The following is a 21,477-nucleotide window of genomic DNA, read 5'->3' on the forward strand; positions in this document are numbered from 1 at the left end:
TGTTACTTAGAATTGAGATCTTTATCTTTGCTCTTCCCAGAAGAGAGAGGCACAAGAGATGTCTGCAGATGGTTTCTGAATATTAAATTTATTACAATAACAGTTTACAGTACAAGGCACATACTGATGACTTACAATCAGCTTGCAACACTTGTAACTTAACAGCTGCATAAATTAATACAGGTGCATCATGTACAAGTTGGAGGGAATACTTAGTTCTGTACAGCTAAAACTCCAGTTTAATTCTCTTTAAAAGGTAAAGATGCTCCTAATTTACCAATTTCATTACTTCCTTTTCACTGTTCAGAACAGAGGGTAGGATATACTCATGGCAGATGAGTGGAAGGTGAGCTGAAGAGAAGGAATTTTTTGCCTCAAAGCACTTTGTAACTGCAGGGCAGTTCATTTGGTATCAATATAAGTAATTTTTATACAAAACCAGTGTTTGAGGTGGTTGCTGAGCTACCTGATAAATAATGATTACTTTACATGTTTTCAGACGGGTATGTAAAAGGAAAGAAAAAGGAATTGTATGAATAAATCAATTTATCAGTAATCAACCACTCAGCTAAACAGAAATACTAAAAAATGAACTTACCATAGCAAGATATTCAAACCAGTACACCATGTAACAAAAAAGTAATGAGGACTAAACTGCCTTTCAAGTTCAGCATTTATAGAATGAAAACATGGATGTATTGTATCTTTGTATTATTCAGGAAGAGAAAAGCCTTTTTAATCTACATTGCTTTTTGTATTTTCAAATAATTCTAAGAGTTTTCATCCTCTCTCAGTATCTCAGGACTCAGAGCACATTGTTCTCATGTTTCAGCTGTTGCAGGGCTACTGTTACTATCAGGACTTCCTGGCTGACTTAATTCACTAGGAAATGTGATACTTCTTTGGAAATCTCTCTGAAACCTCCCAGAGAGAGAATGTCTGTCCTCTGTCAGTGTCTTAAAAAATCACCTTTTTTTTTTTGATAGCTGAACAGCTGTCTGAAGAGGGCAGAAACTGGGTAGGGTTTTCTCCTTTATTTCCCACACTTTCCTGTTGGATCCATACAAATTCATACCTCATTCATACCTCATTGACATTTCATGTGTATTTTTTTCAGTTAATGAACTCAGAAAATTTGATTTTTGGAAGTAGGTTTCAAATGCATTTGAGGCATAAGCTACACAACTATTTCTCATTAGTAACTGTCCAGTTAGACAGATTTATTGTGTTTTTCTAGTGGCAATTAAAGATCATATTCCCTTTTTAAAAATAGTTCAGGAGTCTAGTTCTGAGAGAACAGTCCTTATCCCTTTTAAGTTATTTCCTCATTGGAAGTTGGGATTGAAGACTTAGATGAACTCAAAAGTCATTATACAAAGTGGAAGAGGAAGAGTGTACCCTTCTCCAGGTACACAAAGGGGGAAAACTTTGGCAGAGGTGATGGGAATGTTTTCAGAAGGCACACACAGCATCCCTGCTTTCCTCTCCCCTGGCAAGTGCTTCATACCCAGATAATCTCCAGCAGCTTCCTTAATGCCCCCTGCTCTGGCTGCACTGGGAATCTTGGCAACTTTAGCAAAGGGATACAAAAGAGACTTTTATCCTCTATTTTATTTTACTTTCATCATAATCTATGTGCCAGAGTAGAAATACAATGCAAGTTTGTACATGAATGATGCCTGCTTGGGTTTGTCTGCACTTCCACTGCGGCAGAACTCAGGTGCTCCAAGGGCCAGGGCAGGTGGAAGAGCAGCTGCATTTGGGGACCACGTGTGTGCATGTAATATAAAGAGCTTAGTATGGACCTGGGGGTTAATTTGTGTGTCAGTGCCTTGAAATTTAATAGAAATGGTTCTGATGAGAATCAATCCTGCTGAACTCTACTCGGCTTCTTGCTAAGAAAAAAAAAAATCCTCTCCTTTTCTTCTTCAGCTTGAAAAAACCAATGCAGTCCCGTTAGAATATGAGCTACTAAACCTTCAAAGTAGGTTTGGATAGTTGTAAATGTACTTTCGTCAGCCAGCCAAAAGGATTATTCTAAATTTTACTTCTGTAATAGGAAAGAGGAGGAAAAACCCACAGGCTCCAGCAAATTTTAGGTGTGAAATGAACTGTAATAAAAGGGAAGTGAAGCAGAGAAAGAGATCTTTAAGATTGCACTTTTGGGCATCAGAACTCAAAAAGTTTCATTGTTGGTCTGTAGTTTCTGTAGGTATGCCAGGACAATGATTGGTTAACATCTGGAAACAGTAGAGTAGGTGCTGGCAACTTAAGTGCTTGTCAAATAACTCATCATGTTTTGTGGCTTGATTGAGTCTAAAGGAAAGTGAAGCCTCAAACATCACAAAAAGTGTTTTTGTAATTTTTTTATGCAAGAAACAGTAGAAATTGTTACCACCTACAAACCAGAGAAAATGAAAAGGAGGCCAATGCTGCCAGCTGTGATGTGTGCAGAGCTGTGCTGCTCAGCATTTTTCCTCTCCCTTTGTCTACTCCACCACAAACCTAGGGAACTTCCTATTTTTGTTTTCCTAGTTTACAAACCCCTGCCTTGCTTGAGTAACATATGGCTATCAGAAATATTTGTGCGTTTTCCCATGTAGTTGAAGCAAGTAGAGAACCTTAGAAGCGAATACGACATTGCCCGCTACGAACGATCACACAGAGGGAGGAGATACAGGAGCACTGCCACACACTGGGGATCTACACCTAATCCTGCCTCGCCTTGCTCGTCTGCAGGGGCTGCTGCAGGCACTCGGTGCCGCTCCCGGAGCAGGGATGTCCCCTCGTGTTCCAGAGTGAGTGCTCAGTTCAGCCTGTTGGAACAGTATGTCCTTGAATTGCTTGGGTAAATGTGCTGGAGGCATCACCTTTCCGAATGGTGCCAGTGGTGCAGCCTCCGTGGAAAATTCCGTTTGTTGTCTCAGCTGGAAGGGTGGTTCTTTGGGGGAGAGGGTGGGGAAAATGGCATTTTGTGCTCCTCTTCCCTCCCCCAGAACCAGGTTAGCTTATACTGCGTTCATGCGGATGTCTCCAAAGGGAATTTCTGTAGCTGTTTCTGGAGTAATGCTTTTCAGAATACGCTGTTGGAAAGAAATCAGTATTAGAAACGGATTAATTTTGAAGGCAATATGTAACGTGTCAGCCATTTAGAAAGAGATTAATAATAAAGTATGACTTTGAGTTACACCTCTTGAGCTGCTTAGGAGCGTTTCAGGCCTCTGTTAGCACTAGGAAAGTGGAAAGTGCTATAGAAGTACATAGCAGGATCTAAAAAATTATTTCTAACATAACTGGAGTCAAAGCTTGGCAGATGTCATATTAATGCTTTAGGACTTTGCAGTTTATTTGGATACCCTGAGCCAACTAAACATATTATTTATGAATTGGTATTTATTTGAACTTAGAAGAAATTTCATTATTGTCGTTATAGATTTATGGTGGAGAAATCTTACTAAATATGTGAGAGAAAAACAAGCTTTTCTTACAGATACACACCACAAACCAGCCTTTTACTGCCTCATTTGCTTGACTAGGATTTTGAGTGTCTGGGGTGAATTTCAGGAAGACTCTCCAGTTCATCAGAGCTTAAAAAATTACTTGATGTAAAATTTTATAAGAATTTGTCAGTAGCCTCAATAAGAACTGGGGAGATTTGTGACAATGGGAAGAGGAATTTAGGAGCAGAACAGCCAGTCATGATATTTTTAGGAATCACCTCCTTCCTAAGAGTCAAACAAGCAACAGAACATCAGGGATACCTCCTTAAGTGTCCCTGGGGTGACAACCAAGCGATAGACCATGTAGATGGGAATGAAGATGATGGAGGAGGTTCCTATGCAGTAACCCACAACTGTGGTCCAGTAGGGATAATCGTAATCAAAGAGCCTCAGCTCAGGAGGGCTGGACAGAAAGCTGCAGGTGACGAACTGAAAGAGAAAAGGGGGAAAGTGTGAAGATGGGGATTTTGATGGCACACGCTTTGGGGAACTCTGTGTTCCAGCATAGCACTGAAATAAATAGAAAATGAGTAGGACTCAAGATTAAAAATATGTTGACACTGAAAAAAATCCTAAATTACATGAGTGTAGATTTAAAACAAATCAACAACAAATTACAAAACAAAGACCAAAAGGATCCTTCCCAAAGCAGATGTTCTCCACACTACACTGCTCTCTGTCAGAACAGGAAAAGGAAAAAATGTCAGCTCAGTTACTGGTGTTGGATCATTTTCCTGAGCATATCATTCATGACTGAAAAATTCCTTATAAAACAGCAGATACTTTTAGTTAAATATTACAGGAATAATATTTGTGACTGTCCTGGGAAAGATCTCTGTTTTTTCCGGAGTATCATCAGCAAAACTTCCATACAGAAATGACATCCTAGAACCTGAGCTTTCCTTATTTTAGGTGAATTTCCACAGGGAATATAAATAGGTCTGCCTGGTAACCACATCCCCAGAGCTCTGTGCCTCTCTGTTTATTTTGGATGGTTTTAGGATTTTGCTGGTTTAGGATTAAACCTTTAATCCTTTAGGATTAAAGAGGACAGAAATACAAAAACTACTGTGGTGAGACTTTTTTTTATAGACATCTCTTTCTAGGGGCAATAACATGAAAGTCTGTTAATTATGCCTTCATCATTACAAGTGTTTTGAATTTACTCTGTAGGTCTTAAATCTACATTCTGTGCTTCATAAACTCCATCTTGACCTGCTCTGCACCCACTAAGGCCAGTCAGAATAAAAGATAGCATGAACTAATTTTGAATCAGGAAATGAACACTTTATGTTCAAATGTTATTAATAACACTGCCAAGCCAAACACTGGGACAGTATTTCCAATTCTGAATTATAGATTTATAATGGTTGTAATTAACTGCTGTGAATTTTAAGTGGAGTATTCTAAAATTGTCCATCAGCAGTTGCTGAGGCAGTGTATTTACTTATCTTGGTTTTCCTCCTCTGACAGTTATGTTTCATCAGCTTTTATTGCTTCATCTTGCTGAGGTAAATATAAGGCAACAAAACAAAGTAAATTTGTATAGCAGAGGGCAGGGGGGGAGTTATACAGAACCCAGACTTATTCAGCTAATTCAACTACAAAAGTCCTTAAAACTGTGCTTTAGTAACAAAATCTTGCAGCATTGTATTGGGTTTTGCACTAATTGAGCCTTTAACAAAAGTTTAACAAAAATTGTTACTAAAGAACTTCAGAAGAGAATTCTGGAATTAAGCTTTTAGAAGCCTAAGGAGCTGCATTGTTCAGTGGTGATTTTCTTGGTGCTGGAAAGAAAAAGCTCTAAAGAAAACTCACCAGAAGGAAGAGGGGACTAATTGCAACCCAGCAAACTCGCCAGTACCAGCCTGGGGCAGAGCCCAGCATTTCTTTCACATCGTTGCAAAACTGGGTGATGCCTGCAGAGACAAATGGGAGGAGAGGGATGATGGCAGGTCTAAGTTTTTCTTAATTAGATGCTCAACACTTTTTTATGCCCAGCAAGTAAATTCAGGATCTATCCCAGAAGACCATTTTGTTCTTACAACTCTTTAATTTTACTGAATCCTTAAATATTCTGAATTATACCTCCTGTTACTTTTAGATGCCTGTGTACTTCTGTCAGAGAGCAATTAACATTAATTCTCACTGCTTTAGTTATCAGTGCATTTGCAAAAAGCTTTTGTAAACTTTTTTTCTGGAGATGTGGGTGATCTTGTGTGCAGAAAATGAGGCAATGCTGAGCTGCAGGAGCTCAGGAGTTTGGGTCAGGGATGTTTGGAGGTACCATAGAACCAGGACACAGCCACTGCCTCTAGGAACACGACGGTCAGGACAGCTGGACCCGTGGCGTATTCTTCAAACAGCTTCACCACATACGCTCCTCCCTGAAAAAGAGATCCAACTGTGGGTGTCCCCAGGATCCAGTGATGGCAATCCTGCCCTGCTGCATTGGCTGGAGCACAGCCTTCACAAGTGGGAAATTCACCCAGTTCTGTCATTTTGTGGCTGTTTCTGCCAGGGAAACCCTGGTGAGCTGCTCACTCCCTGTGGACATCCCACACCTGGGGGGCTGCCATGCAGAGAAGATAAAACCTGCTGGCACTTCTGGCCAGATTTTAGTGAACAAAGGGGATTTTACAGGATGGCTTTTTGTGTGCCCTCTTCTTTCTCCAACAGTGATCATAGCTACTGAACAGCAAATAAAGTGTTACTTTGCTTTCAGTCATCTGGAATCTAGAACCATGAAGGAAGAGACTTCTTGCAGAGGAACTCAGCATCTTTTTACAGCAAAAACTTCACATCAAAAGGAAGTTACACATAAATGAGAAAGTGGAATGAAACATGGCAGGAAAGCCAAGTATTTATTTTTTTTTCCCTTATGATCATTACACTCATCATTCAAAAATTGCTTGTTATGAGAATGAAATCCACAAGCCCCACAGGAACTATTTGGTGTGACTAATGATGATTTCTGTCTTGAAACAATGAGGAAGATCCAGGAAATCCACTACTAGATTTTTTTTTTGTAATTCAAAATACATTTTACACATTGTGAAGATTATAATAACTATTCATGTTATTTTTAAACATGAAGCTTTTGGGAACAAGAAAGAAACCACATTAAAAAATGTGGTTGCTGACTGATGAGAAGCATAATTTATGATGTGCAGCACATCATGAATTGCAGTAGGATCATTTTGCAACATATTTCCTAGTGAAATATTCACATTTATGCCGAGTAATAGATTTCTAATGCATAAAGAAAACAGGCTGGAGGTTCAGTCTGATTTCTTTAAACCCTCTTCAAAATTTTACTACCCTCTCCAAGGTGTTATTGGCAGGAAACTGCCAGTGAGGGAGGCTGAGGGTGGGTGAAATACTCACAAATGTCAGGGTTGCCAGCGACCCCAAAAAGCAAATGATGGTGAGGCCAAGGACAAACAGCTCCCTGCGTTTGCCCCAGACGTGCGGGAATTCATCCAGGACTCCAGTTATCACTCCCTCTAGTCCTGCAAACTGAAAAGCATGGAAAAATCACTGGAAAATAGAGGGCAGTGTTACCTGCTTAAAAGTATGTTTGAGTGCTTAAAGGAGTGTTAGAGCATTGAAACATCAGTGCTTTGTTTTGGGGGGGTTTTTAGACAAGTCTTTCCTCCTAACTTTTTAAAGCTCTTTAGGGTGGGGATTTAGTGTTCAAGTATCTGTGGGAATGTGTTGTTGTCCAAAGGCAGTCCTGTGCTACAGGCACCAGGGTGTGGAGAAATGAGAGGTGGTTCAGTAGGACCAAGACTGTGAAATCAGCTGAGTTCAGCCATGCTGGAAGGAGCTGATTCTCCACCTGTAAAACCAGACTCACATGACAATTTTTTAGTCTATCTCCAGTTCCCACCTTTTAAATCAAATTTATGTGGAAAAACTACAGATTTTCATAATTGCTTTGTAAGTTTACAAGCAAGAAAGGAGCCTGAAAAGCTGCATTCAACTAGGAGTGTATAAATCAAGTATTTTGCTTGTATTTCAGGGTCTTATTAATTGTCACAGCATGACAGTGACAAATCTCTTGATTATATTTAAACCTATTCAGATTAAAATTGGACTGACAGTTGCTGTGTTACAGAAGGAGCTGCCAGTCCTGCTGCAAACCCCTCAGTGCCAGTGCAGAGTTTGTAATTCAGTTTCTGTGGTGCCTGAAGGAGTCAGGCTGTGCCCTGAGGGTCTCCCCTGCTGCTTACTCACCGTGCTGTCCAACCCCAGCGTGAGCAGCATCAGGAAGAAGATGATGGCAAAGAAGGTGGAAGCTGGCATGTTTGCAATGGCCTCTGCGTACGTGATGAAGAGCAGGCTGGGTCCTGGAGCAGGGAGTTGGGATCACTGTTAGCCAGTACTGCTGAGGGAAGGACAGGCATGCTGTCTCCCAGGGAAAAACTTCCCCCCATGTTGCTTTGCCATGTTACCACCACATCTGTGAAACTGCAATCTGGCTTGTAATCATGGTATTTATGGGCTAATTTTTTAGCTGTATTGTGTAAAAGTGTCCAACAAAGTCAGCATCGTGAATAATATACTAAATATTTCTCATCATTTGGGCTGCTCTCAGTCTAAAAGTACATACACAAATATATCCTGTCTTAGAAGCAGTTTGAGATGTGTATGAAACATTAACCTACCAGTGTCTTTGGCAACCTCTGACACATCTTCATTCCTCATCTCAGCCATGTATCCCAGCACGGTGAAGATGACAAACCCGGACACAAAGCTGGTCAGGCAGTTCACGGTGCTGGTGACCAGAGCATCTCTGCAACAGAAGACCTAACTCTCATCAGGGAATCTGCACCTGCTAGAAAGGGTTTACAACCTCTTGGTCTACAATCTAGACAGACTCCTAGAAAAACTATGGGAATACAAGGGAAAAAACAAGCAGCAGGTTTGAAGGAAAGAGGAAAAAAATCCCAAAAACCCCATGACAACTTTTTCTTTTCAGATTCATACAGATGCTGTAACATCAGTCTGCCACTGGATTGAATGCTGGCTGTATCCTGATGTTTTAAAAGAACAGGAATTACTGTGTGAATATTAAAGAATTGAGAATTTTATTTTAGATGTTAGAAATAGATTTTTTTTCAGGTAACAAGGAAAATCTATAAATTGCCTTTCTGCTCAAGACTATGAAATTATTTCCTAACTGACTACTGAGATTAAATAACTACAATGTGATGGTTTGGCAGAAGTTTAGTCCATTTGGACTAAAAAACAAATGGACTAGTTGTGGCAGGTTTCTATAATTTAGAACTCTTGCTGTAATTAGTAAAAATTATCTTATTTTGAGGTAGACAACACAGGAGAAATGCTTTAGATTGCAGGTTCTCTGTTACACTTCTGATTTCTGTGTACACAGATCTGACAATTTAGTGCCTTTCATCAGTACCCTGTTTTGTTTTCATGAATACCCACAATTATATTTTTTAATTCAATTTTACTTATAGAATAAGGTAGAACTCACTGGTAACAGTTGTTGTGGAATTTGTTGTAGCTGGCATAAGCCAACAGGACCCCAAAACCTGGTCCCAGGGAGAAAAAAATCTGAGCTGCTGCATCCACCCAAACCTGAAAAATATTGAAGGCCAAGAAAAACATGACATGAAACAGATTGAATGAGTTTGGCATATTCAGAATATCACTTAAGTCTACAAAAGGGGGTTTCACTGGTCTCTGCCTATGTCCTAGTCCTGGTCTAACAGACACTGTTGAGAGAGCTGTTGAAATATGAATGTTGTAGAACTGCTGTGGCTGTTGCACTTCTGACACAATCTTAGGTTAATTCAGTGAATTGCCTGTAATCAATTTAACACAATTTTTGTGGTGTATAGAATACTTTATACCCATGATCTTGAAGTCTTCCAAATTTTCCTCCAAGCTGTGTGTGCTGTGGAACAGTCCTGTGTTTGGCAATGTGTCCTCCAGGCTATGTAGACTTTTCCTAGATTTATGGAAACACATTTGACTGCGTGGATGAAGTTCTGGTCCTTGGGGCTCAATTCAGCTTTGTTGCAGCATCTGTGACAGATGCAAGTGTAATGATCTTGTTATGAAAAGCGTGTTGTACCTGATAAATGGCCACAGCCCTAATGAGTAATGTTCTAAAGTACAGTATCAGCTCTCTTTCTGAGGGTGAAAGTCCTCATTCATTTATTCTCTTTTGATGGAGTTCATTACAACTCATTTTTAATATTCTCTCCCATCGTGCGAGGCCGTCCTGTATCACCCAGACAGAGCTCTGTCATCACCCAGCACACAGATTGCAATCTGCTGTCCTCACTCCAGATACATCCAATACAATATCAGTGTCCTTTATTTCTTTTTCAGAAGATGTGGTTCCTTATTGGAGATGCTGCTTTATCAGAGACTGGTGTCTTTTCATTTCCTCTTCATTCAAAACTCTCCATATCAGCTGGGCAGCAGCAGACTTGCAAACATTGGAATTTTTAAATCTTTGTGTTTGTAGTATTTATTGCTTTGGGGTTTTTCCATCACCCTCCTCACCAGACACTTTCACGGGCAGTGAAGTGAGCACAGCCTTGAGCCTGATGGATTGCTTGTCATCCACAGAGTTCAAGGCTGGATCTGATACTGGAGGACCTGGGGTTTGTTGGTTACCTCTGTTTGTCCTCACTCCTGCTTTCCTTTCAAATTTTGGTGGTGTATGCAGGCCTAACTGATTTATCCCTCCTCCACAGGCACTTACATGAGTTACTGGCTCAGGGTTTAGTTGATGTCTGTGGGCTCATTTGCCAAAGCTTGTCACAGGATGGAGACAGAAGTTTCTGCTCCAGTAACCTGCACTATTAAATAGGAGAAGCTGTGGACACTGTAGGGCTGTACTGGTCCCCTTAAGCCAAAAAAACTGCAGCTCCACCACTTGTTAGGGTTTAATAAATTCAGTTTGCTCAGTGTGACTCTCACAGGGGAAGGATTTTGTTGCAGTTGCAGGAGTGCCCACAGCTTCTCACTCAGTGTCAGCCTCATCACCATTTTCCTGGTGAAAAAGTATTGGTCACTTGTTTTCTTCTAATCAGATCACTCATTCTGTTCAACCACTGTATGGGAGCTCTGCCTTTATTTTAGTTCAAGCTAAATTGAGGGTGGACTCTAATCTTTAAAATTCTTTATAATTATGGAAAGAGCATGGAATCGGGCTTTTAAGTCCAAGCTATCTGTTCAGTCATGCTCTGTGTATCTATGGTGCTACACACATGGATAGGCTAAAAGCAAATCTCCACCCTTTTGTAAAGTTTTTTACCTCAGTGTTCAGGAGTTTCTGCCAGTCAGGTTTCAAGTAGTAGAGGACACCTCTCCAAGCCCCAGGCAAAGTTGCCCCTCTCACGAGCAGGATGAGGAGGATGATGTAAGGGAATGTGGCAGTCACCCAAACCACCTGTGAGGGAACAAGGTGAGAGCATTTGCCATGGGTAGAAAGTTAACAGGGATAATAAGAATTAATGAATCATATCTCTTAGCATTTGTAGCATCTTCACATGAGCTTCTCTGCAGGTCTGTAAACAGGCAGTTTGCACATCTGTCCCCTTTCCCTGGCAGGGTTGTTCCTGCCCAGAGAGCAGTGGTGTCACTGATTTTCATTCTTTATTGCTTGGATAGGAGTAGCAGTCACTACACAGCAAGTGCTCCTCAAGCACATCAGCCCAAAATCCCCGTCATGGAAACAACCTCAGCTGATCCCCTGACAGTTAATTGGCTCAGGTAGAACTGCCTGAAGACAAGTTGATGTGTTTTGCTTTTGCATTCACCTTGCCAGATGTTTTGACCCCTTTCCAGATGCTGAAGTACACAATGGTGAAGATTAACAACAAGCAGAGGGTCAGTTGCCAGCTGATGCCACCCAGGTCATCCAGCCCATTGGATCTGTGCACCTGCAGAACCTGGCGGCTGCAAGAGGAAAGAAAAACACGGTAGAGATACTTTTAAAACAAATTCTTACATTAAATGTGCATTTAACAGTCCCAGTGTGCTCTGAGCATCACAAGGAATTCTGAGGCCTTGATGAGCAGCTTTCAAAATCACGACATTTCGGATTGATTTTATTTTAATTAAAAGTTGTATTAATGGTACACCAGTGATGATAAGTGACAGCAGACATAACTGGGATGCTCCTAAAACACAGAGCACCCCCCAGGCACCCTAAGCTTACACCCCCCTACAAGATTTGAAGTGATTTGAAGTGATTTGAAGAGGGTGCCATGGACAATCAGCCCTGCTGCCCTCTGAGGAAAATCCTGCTGATGTCCCAGCGGTCTGGCTACCACCACCATCCTCACTTACATGCACTTACGTATAAAATTCTTCTGCAGGAGAGGTGGAGTGCAGGGACCAGCTGACATTGCCCTTGCTGAAGTAGTTGGTGCAGTTTCCTGTGTTCCAGGGATTCGTGCAGCTGGTCCAGGGCAGCTCCGCCGTGAAGGAGGAGATGAGGTAGTAAAAAGCCCAAGCCATGATGGTGTTGTAGTAGGAAGCTACGTAAAGATCTATGATACAGATGGCAAAGCCAATTCCTGGAGAGGCAGGAAATAATTGCATTCAGTCCATGTAAGTTTTAGGCCAAAAACAAAAAGAGAAAAAGGATTGGTTATAACATCAGCTACCATTAATAAGTGTCTAAGGCAGCCCTGCAGGAGGAACACACACCCTCCCAAGTGTTTACAACACTGGCATTTCTTGTGACTTCAGAGATACTCTGATTCCAGCAAAGCATCCTTAATCAAGACAGAACATGATTATAAAGAGGTATTTTCTATGTGTTCCTATATTTCTGCAATTTAGAAATAGGCATCTTGCAGTCTCAATGACTAAAAAGACAAGATCAGAGCTACAGCACTGGGAACAAAAGTAAATGAGTATATAGAACAGATTGTTTTGTTCTTTATAAATTTAGTCTTGGTCAGCCTCTGTATAATCACTTTGAGTTGCATACTTTACGTGTATAGAAGAGTACACACACATCTGTGGGTGTATCTGGAGTTTTAGGAAAGCTTTCTTTGTAAAGCCAAAATCTTGTGTAGAACAAGCCTTACTTTGCTTTATGAGATTTTCTTTTTTCCCCTCAGAATGTCACCTTTATAGGAAAATTTTCCAGTTATTCAGAAAGTTCCATTTCCCTTGGTTACCTTTGAATATAGGACATATTTTTCTCCAAATGGAAATACATCCATTCCTGTGGTACTGTCCTAGTGCTAATTCCATATAGAAGAGAGGAATTCCTCCAAAGATGGCCATGATTGTGTAAGGAATGAGGAATGCTCCTGCAAGAGAGAAAGTAGGTGATTGTAGCTCTTCACAGACTTCTCTTCCAACAGTCCCAGCATTCCATAAACAGGAGTTCCTTTTATCTCACAGGGAAAATGCACATCCCCTCCCTAGCCAACACACCACTGAATTACTGTGGGATTTCTCATTAGAGTAACTGCTCAGCAGAAGAAGCACTCAGGCCAAACTTCTCACATTTCTGCAACTCAGGATCCACCAAGACTCCACTGACTCCCACAGCTGTGAGATGGGCTACAGATAAAATCAGTAATTTCTCCAATAAAATGCCTTTGTTACATTAGAGAGACAGAAGTCCTTTCTAAGATCTCCTTGATTAGATTTTAGATTTGTACTTTGTCTCTTATGTCAGTGAGTCAAAGACCCAGCCTTCCTCCTGAGTTGGTTTAGACATGTTGGTTTATCAGATTATAAAATGCTCCCTGGGAAAGGGATTTAGGTGTTGGATTGTGGGTCTGCTCCTGCCTGGTTCTCAGCTTCTAGTTGTGCTGTGCTAAACAGCTTTTCTGTCATTATCCTATCCCAATATTTAGGTTTTTCAGTGAATAATTTCTCCTCGATAATTTGTTATACACGATATTTTAAAAGCTGCTTTTTATAAATCAAGCATGCATTTATAAATCAAGAAATTCAGCATTAAGGAACAATGAACAGGAGTGGACACTGACCTCCTCCATTCTGATAGCAGATATAAGGAAATCTCCACACATTTCCCAGATCCACTGCATATCCAATGACAGAGAGGAGAAAGTCAATTTTTTTACTCCAGGTCTCCCTGTCCTCCAGCTCCATCAGCTGCTGCTGAGCTTCGACCCCGCAGGTGGTGGATGTGGTGGTTGTGGTGGTGGTGGTGGCTGCTGGGGCCATGCCCTGGGCATCCTCCACCTCTCCATTGCAGGGACCTGAGCTCTGAACCCCTGAATAACCATTTGAGATCTGAGCTGCCTCCCCCTTATCCCCCTGGCTGGGGTGCACTTTGTTGCCTTCCTCTGCCAGCCGTAGGGCAGATTTAGGGTTCCTGACCAGAAGTCCATTCTCTTTACATTCTTCTCCTTTGCTACAGTCTGAGACATCTTTCTTGGAAGTCAGTGGCTCTGTCTCATTGCTTGTGGCCTTTTTTTCCATTTTTTCTGAGATTTGTTCTGGTCACTCGCAGACAGGCAGTACCACAGGGTCCCTTTGGGGTTTGTCTTCCCACACCTTTATTCCCAGCACTTTTAGAATTCCTCTTCCATGCTTAAATCCATCAGATTGAAGGCACAAGCACCATCTAAGAAATGAAAAATAGTGGAAAATCCATTACAAGCTTTACTGGTTCTGGTAATTTTTAAATTAGAGTCAGATTCTGTGATTAAAATACAGAGGTCATTAACCATCACAGCATGCAACATGAATCATGGAGCAGGTAATCTGTGATTTTGTCCAGAGAAAGGAAGGAAAAATCATTCTCTTTGACAGCAGAACCTGGTGTACCTGCATCACACCCTGTCAGTAGGATCTGCTGGACTTTGTGCATTGCTGAACACCTCACACCCAGTCCCAGTCCTGCTGTCTTCTGGTGTCACCTTCTCTGAACATTGCTGGACTCCCAGGCTGCAAACTGAGGACAGAGCTTAGTGGGACTTTTATTTGCATTTTCCTGAGTTCATCCTGCAATTTATCCACTCATCTTGTGGCAATTTCTAGATTCATGTGGTATGAAGGGAAAAGAATTCATTAAACAAATATGAGATAACCAAGGATATAAAATTACATTTTGTGACCACCTTTCTTCAGAAATCCCACAGTGTCTGCTCTGTTTAGCAGCAGATGTAGAAGGCTTAAATGAAACTTTAAAAAAGTATTTAAAAATCAGTGGTTTTGCATCAACTAACTTTTGGGGCTCAATCAACACTAATAAGAGGAAGAGGTCATAAACTTCAAATTGATCCTTCTGATTAAGAGCTAACAAGTGAGTCTAAAGGACAAAACTTGTCCCTGGTTTTATCTGACAGCCTGGGCAAACAAAAGCATCTTTCATTTGGTTTGGATATGCTGACACCGTGGTTCCAGCCCTGGGAAGGGTGGTGGTCACTGCTCCTGTGCTCCTGCCCACTGCCAGCAAAAAAAACCCAGGCATTGGGAGGATCCCTGGCTTCTCTGCCCTCTTCATATGTGCTAAAAACACAATCCAAGGGAAATAAACCATCCTGAGATAAAGTATAACACAATTAGCTTTTCCTGCAGAACAAAGATAACAGAGAAGGAGTTGTGATTCTATGAGCTGGCCATGTTTTGTTTTCTGCTGATCTGTTCAGGTAATGCAAACACCCAGCTGCCTTTACCCAACAAAACCTTGGAGCAGGAGCTGATCCCCTGTTCTGTGAATTCCCCAGGGCAGTAACCCTGCTTTATTGCTAGCAGAGAGTCACACCATCTACACCATGCCAACATTAAATTATCATGATTACATCTAATTTTTCCTTTTCACAACATTGTATCATGGTAGTAACTGTCATTGTCACATCCTAGCAGAAAAAAAAATAAGGATTATTTCACATTTAACTGCAGGAAAAACTAAAGCAGAGAAGAGACATGATTTCTGATTTGCTGATTATCAGAGCTATTAAAACTCAGGTTTTGCCCAGCTTTCCACCTTTTCCAAAGACAGTTTGTTAAACCTTTTCTAAACATTTCTCAGTGCAAGCAGAAAGAGAAGGAAAGTCATTGAGCTGCAGAGCAAACAGGAGGATGGTTTTGACATAAAAGTCACTTGAAAATGTTGCTTATAACTTTCAGAAGTCTTTAGTTCTCCAGGCTACCTCAATAATCTCTTTTTTGTCATACAGCAAGCAGTGCATCATTAATGTGAATTCTTACAAGAGCAAGTGCTTTGATGCCATTAATTAATCATCCACAAAGATTGAAACATCTTTGGAGTTCCAGAGAAAAACACCAGGGCAAAGAACAGGAGGTTCTCTTTTACCTGCAGGACTATAAAACCAGAATTCCTTTGGAGTCCAGAACCTTCCAAATGTCCCAAAAGAAGTTATGGAGATGGAAACAGCCTTGAGAGGCCACAGCCAATCCTCCCCTTGTCTGGAGCATGGTAAATATGCAGGTGGGAATATGGAAAAGTAACCTGAGCCCTTCTGGACTTTACACCTCTCACCCATAGATGGAAATGCAGTAAAGGATGTTGATTTAACTGCATTATCTCATAGGACTGATTATGTCCATACCTGAGGCTAAAACTCTCACTGTCTTTGTAAAACACTTTATTTCTGCACATTTTCAGAGATATGTAGAAATTTCACCACCTTTCTTTACTGAGGAGTGGCCAAAGAGTGTATTGTTGATTTCAAAGGTCTGTGACAACCAGGATCATTGTCCATCCAGACCTAAACTCCTCTTGTTCTTCTGCACACCACAGGAAAAATAAATCACATTATTTGAAATATTTGGTCCAATTTTCAGTAGTTCAAGCCTCAAAAATGCAAAATTACGTGTGAATTTTCAGGGGCTTCAGCTGAAATCTGAACTATTTCTTTCTGAACAAGAATTGCAGCTTGTCAGCTGTCCTGGGAAATCTCTGGAGTGATGAAGTCTGTGGCTACACAGTGGAGTTCACAGGGGCACAGCTGGCACATGCAAACAGAACAGTTTCAGATTATTTCATTACACTGTAAAAAATCGTGGGAGAATGTACCTTTTTCTTTGCTTTGCTACAGATCAAGAAAAAAATAAATAATTGAAGGCACTTTGAGCACTACAAAGAGTGTAAAGAGATGTGGAGAGAGCCCTTAGGGTTGGGAAATATGCTCAGACACCAGGGAAGATATCCAGGGGAGAATGACCCCAATAGTGAAGGATTTTGCCCACCTCAGTCTCCACTTCTGCTCTGCACAGATCCTAATTCAGGTGCTTCAATGATCTCAGAAATAACAGTTTATTACCCGTTTTCAATCCGAGCTGTTGCACAGTTACATAACTGCACCTTGGCTCCTTATCACCCCTAATTGCCTCCTGGAGAAAAGGGGAGATAAAAAAGGGAAGAAGACAGAGCTCTGTGCTTTCATTTCCTTTTGATCTGTGTTTGGCAGACGTGACTTTGCTCCTCTGGGAGGCCCTGGTGCCCTGAGCTGGGCTTGTTCTGCAGGGCAGCTCCATCTCAGAGCACGTGGAAGGTGCCAGCCCTGGGAATGTCACCCTCCCTGGGCAAAGGGTGACTAAAGGGGAGTGACCCTGCATCCTCCAGAGCTATTCCAGCTCTGTTGAAAACACTTGGATGGATAATTGGAGTCGTGTTTCCACACACTTGGCTGCAGCCACCAATGCAGTTCACATCACAGTCACACATTAATTAAATTATACATTAAATTAAAAAGAATTTAACTTAATTTAAATTAAATTAAACATTAATTAAATTATATTTATTTATCTCCCACATGGAGATGAACTTGAACCAGCACTGCAGAAGTAAAATCCCTGCATATTCCTTGATGCACAAACCTGGCTCTTTTGCCTGTACCAGAGCATCCCTGGCCTGGAGCCTGGAGCTCCTGCTCAAGTGATGGAGCATCTCCTGTTTATTTCGGGGGGCTCGCAGTGACCTCTCCCAGCACTGCAGGAATCCCTCACCTTTCATGTTCTGCCACAGAGCAAACAACTCTTCCCTGCACCACAGCGGGATTTTCCTGCTCTTGGCACTTTTTAAAGGAGGAATTGGCTTTTAATGTGTCTGGGAGAGCAAAGCAATCAGGTTGAGGTGCAGCAAAGAGCTGATGCTGCAAGGGAGGCAAATCTTGAGTCACCAGGAGGTTTGAGGTGGGGCTGCAGTGCCTCCCATTTTAACCCTCACAGCCACAAGATCTGTAGGTTTGTATAAATTTCAGTTCACACAAATGATGTTCTTATTTCACGTGCTAATTCTGTGGAAGTGGAGAAGCAGACTCACTGGGCTACAGGAAAACTCAGGTGCAACCTTCCCTCCTGCTGCCTCCATCCCTTCACATGCAGGCCCTTGCAGGGAATTGAAGCACTTTGAACCTCAAGAAGAGGAGTCAGCCCAGGGTGTTGGCAAATGGAATCAAACACTGGGATGATTCCTGTTAACTTGACCTAAATCTCACATTTATCACAAAGAACTGAAGATGGTTAAAGTTACAGCTCCCTGACTCACACGACACCTTGCAGCTCACCCAGGCAGTTGTGCATAAATGGAAAGAGTCCAAGGACATTACTTTTATCTCAAATATCAAGCAAGAAGTTTGTATGACAAGATAGGAATCACTCACCCTGGGCAAGAGAGGGCTGTGCTGTTTGTCTGGACCTGTTCTCACCCCTGAGCCACAAATGAGCCAGAGAGGTTCAGTGATTTTCCTGAGTTTGCACAGTTCAGGAGCAACCTTTAAATCAAAGTATTACAGAATAGATGTCCCCATACTGTGAGAACTTGTTAAAAAATAAAAGTTTCATCCAATTAAATTGCATTGCTCTCAATTATGATGAATTTTACCTGCTGTGTGTCATATACAAGTCATGATTAGGTTCATAATGCTAAAAAGAATTAGTGCCTTTTGATGTCAAATGTGTTCACTTTTACTGATTTCTTTAAAAAATGAGTACCCAGAATGTCCTTTCCCATTAGCTCATTAGCAAGTGTGACAGTTTGTATTTCAGATTTCAAAACCTGATAATCATAAATACATGGGAGCCACAGAACGGGGACATTAGGTGTAAAGCAGATCTAAGCTGGTATCTAGACCATCCCTCCACAATAGAAAATTGATTTATTCAGGGGATGTTTTTTAGAAATTCTTTTCTAGTTGAAGAGAATCAAAATTGGATTTTGACAGAGTGATCAAAACCCACTGAAACTGATGATCCAGTGAATTGTAACTGTTTGATCCCAGTACCAGTGATTTTAATTATTACAAAACTTGGGTATTTTGGCACAGCACTGTGACCTGGGAGTATTTTAAGAGGAAACTTTGAGCACACAGGTGACAAAATGGACCTTTTTTATGGATATTTGCAGGGCTCCAAGGGCTCCCTCACGCTCCTGCTAAAGCAGAGTAAACTCAGCAGTTGGTGAAAGGCAGCTTCCCAAAGAGTGGCACAAGGAGAGGTTAACTCCTGTATTCCCAGAAAAACACGGCTGAGCTGGGAAAAGAGAGTTTCTGAAAGCAGCAGTTTGGGGGAAATCTAAACCTGCCCTGGGAGTTTTATGTCACAGTCTGTGTCTCAGTCTGCAATGAAAAAGTCATCAGGAAAGAGAGGTTTTTACCTTTAAAATTCTGCTGGGAAGACAGGCATTGTACTGTAAGTGGGAATGCTGCCAAACTGGTGTCAGTCATTTAAAGAACAGGGAGGAGGGGAAATGCATTTTTTTTGGCTCTAGAGTGTCTGTGTGTAGTGCAAGGAAACAGATAAGCTTGGAGGGGGATGATACTGCTTTTGTATTCTTCCTCCAGTTATTTATATAAACTTGAAGGAACGCTCATAACGCAGCAAACATCACTAAATAAATATCAATAAATGGAGCAGCATCCCTTGGTAACAGATGATGTTTCTCTGAAGGGGATTTGTTAATGGCTATCTCCAAATTACAGCCCTGAATTCGGGCTCCAAATTCTCCTCAAGTTCTTTATGAAACATTTATCCCACAAGCAAGGCTCATTGTGTGCTGTCAGTTCCATAAGAGGTTGGGAAAAAAGTTCAAACATGAGCATCAGGAAAGAGATCAGGACACAGAATTAATATTTCTTTAGGCTTTTATAAATGAAAACTCAGCAATTTATATTTCCATGGAGGAAAGCAGGAAAGAATTTAAACACACTGCACATCCCCATGTGTGGCAATAATTTTGGGTTGTTACTAAATTCTAGTTTTGGGGCAGTTTTTCTTAATTGAACCATCTGAAATTCATCACACCCTGTCCAATTAGAAAATGATCAAAACAGTCACTTGTTATATGAGACATTTGCAAAGTATTTTCCAAGAAAATTATGGTTAATTCACAATGAAAATCACCAGATGATGCAGCCCAAGTGTTCGAGCCCTTCCCTGGTAAATGTCTGACAACTCACATTAAAAAAATGCCACATTTTCATAAACCCAAATCCATTAAATGCCTGATCTCTTTCCCCTCAGGCTTTTTTAACATATCAAAACATGTTTTCCTTGCCTATTTATATATTCAGTTGCATTGCATTCCTTAATTAAATTCCATACTACTTAGCAAACTAACCCAGCAAGGCAGTTGGTTTCAGTAAACGTGATTGAATATAAATACATAGGACATGCTCTTCAGATTTATTACTTGCAATAAATCTGTCCCATTGAGTTCAATAATTTACTGTGCTGGAACCATTTACATTTTAAAATATAACTTAATATGGTTAATAAAGTTCACTTCACCCTTTCAAAGTAAATAACAGCTTAAATTGCCTATGTTTTTTCTTCTTTCCCCCTCTGATTCTGCTTTCATTAATTTTTCCTTATAGTTTAATGCTTTTTTGTAACCTTTAAATAACTTTACATCTGTAATGCAGTTATGTGGACTGCCAAAACTCTTTAAATTTAGATTGTCAGAACATGTTCTGCTACAGGCATTTGATTCCTGATACTCATAACTGCTGGACAAGTGCCTGAACATGCCAGAGCAGAGCATGGAATGGCAGAAAAGAAATAAAAGCACTAAAAGTTTTAAAAACCCAAGGAAAACTAAAGCTAAAATCAATGTATCTTTTTTGCCCTCAAAGCTTTGTTAGATGGACAATGTTTTAGAAATTGTCAAAGACCTTAAAGCTGATTTAAAAACAAACAAAACCTAGAGATTTTAGCCTGTCATTCGTATTTCAGATTTTATAACTGAAATGGAAAGAGGCAACGAGGAGGGAAAGTTAATGAAACTCCAGCGTCTGCTGCTGCAGGGGGGCAGCTCTGAGGAGCAGCTGTCTCTGTGTCTGTCTGAATTTCATAAAAGTGCTTCAGACACCGCTGTGTAAAGACAAAATGATAAAGTACCTGTGTTTTGAGGTCGGTCCTTGGAGAGATCCAAGCTCGAGTCCCCTTCACCCACATTTACCTCAGCCTGTGGGCAACTCAGCATCCTGGGGAGCTTTTTGTACACCAGTCCCCCTCACATGGTCTGATTTCCAGATAATCTGCTGCCAAAGAGCTCTTTAAGAATTTTTGCGTCACTTTAGTGGAATAAACTTTATGTTTCACCAGGGCTGCAGTTCAGTTTTCCTCCTAGAGGTGGGTGGCTACGTTTGCCTGCTCTGAGCTGTTCCAATGAGCTGGATCCAATGAAGGCAGAGGCAGAAGGAAAAGGAGCTTTCCTGGGAAGGGACAGCTTTGCTGGGTGTTGTTCTAAATATAAATAACAGGATGGGAGTGAGGATGGACACAACAAAGTTTTGAGGGAGTAAATGGATTATAAATTTCTAGGTGAGTCTGTAGATTACAGGAGGATAGGAAGGACTGGGATATTATCACAATAAAAGGGCTTGAAAAGAGTAATTGCTTTTCAATAATGCTGGATAGTTGCATTGTTTAATGAAGAAATAAGGTTTAATTTTGTTTTAAAGCTTGAAGCACAAATTCTTTACAAGTGTTTTGCTGTCTCAATAAACTCAACAAGTAATTTCCTTTC

General features: G+C 40.9%; 1 protein-coding gene across 3 annotated transcripts; it reads right to left on the bottom strand.

Annotated features, from left to right (window-relative positions):
• Window positions 1–62: 62 nt before the first annotated feature.
• SLC6A4 (solute carrier family 6 member 4) lies at window positions 63–21,157 on the bottom strand. Of its 3 annotated transcripts, XM_015646932.3 has the most exons (15): window positions 20,847–21,146; window positions 18,113–18,223; window positions 13,505–14,106; window positions 12,680–12,814; window positions 11,848–12,067; window positions 11,306–11,444; window positions 10,801–10,935; window positions 9,004–9,107; window positions 8,171–8,298; window positions 7,740–7,852; window positions 6,888–7,019; window positions 5,788–5,887; window positions 5,319–5,419; window positions 3,762–3,929; window positions 63–3,083 (listed from the first exon to the last, which is right to left on the bottom strand). In XM_015646932.3, the coding sequence occupies exons 3-15, from the start codon at window positions 13,959–13,961 to the stop codon at window positions 3,009–3,011; spliced, it is 2,007 nt and encodes a 668-aa protein (XP_015502418.1). In that variant the 5' UTR covers window positions 13,962–14,106; window positions 18,113–18,223; window positions 20,847–21,146; the 3' UTR covers window positions 63–3,008. The 3 variants fall into 3 exon arrangements, with proteins under 3 accessions (XP_015502418.1, XP_015502417.1, XP_018864205.1); XM_015646931.2 differs by lacking the exon at window positions 18,113–18,223 and having other exon boundaries at window positions 20,847–21,157; XM_019008660.2 differs by lacking the exons at window positions 18,113–18,223; window positions 20,847–21,146 and adding an exon at window positions 14,310–14,446.
• Window positions 21,158–21,477: the final 320 nt, after the last annotated feature.

The sequence above is a fragment of the Parus major genome, chromosome 19 (genome assembly GCF_001522545.3).
Source record: "Parus major isolate Abel chromosome 19, Parus_major1.1, whole genome shotgun sequence".
Lineage (NCBI taxonomy): Eukaryota > Metazoa > Chordata > Aves > Passeriformes > Paridae > Parus > Parus major.

Bases quoted from the DNA above. Each gene is read 5' to 3' on its own strand.
- SLC6A4 (XM_015646931.2), bottom strand. From the start codon at position 13,961: ATGGAAAAAAAGGCCACAAGCAATGAGACAGAGCCACTGACTTCCAAG. The intron at 11,445-11,847 runs GTAAGTGCATGT...TTCCTCTTGCAG, and splicing joins CCTGCAGAAGAATTTTATAC to CCGCCAGGTTCTGCAGGTGC. The intron at 3,930-5,318 runs GTGAGTTTTCTT...TTTCTCTTTCAG, and splicing joins TTAGTCCCCTCTTCCTTCTG to TTCGTCACCTGCAGCTTTCT.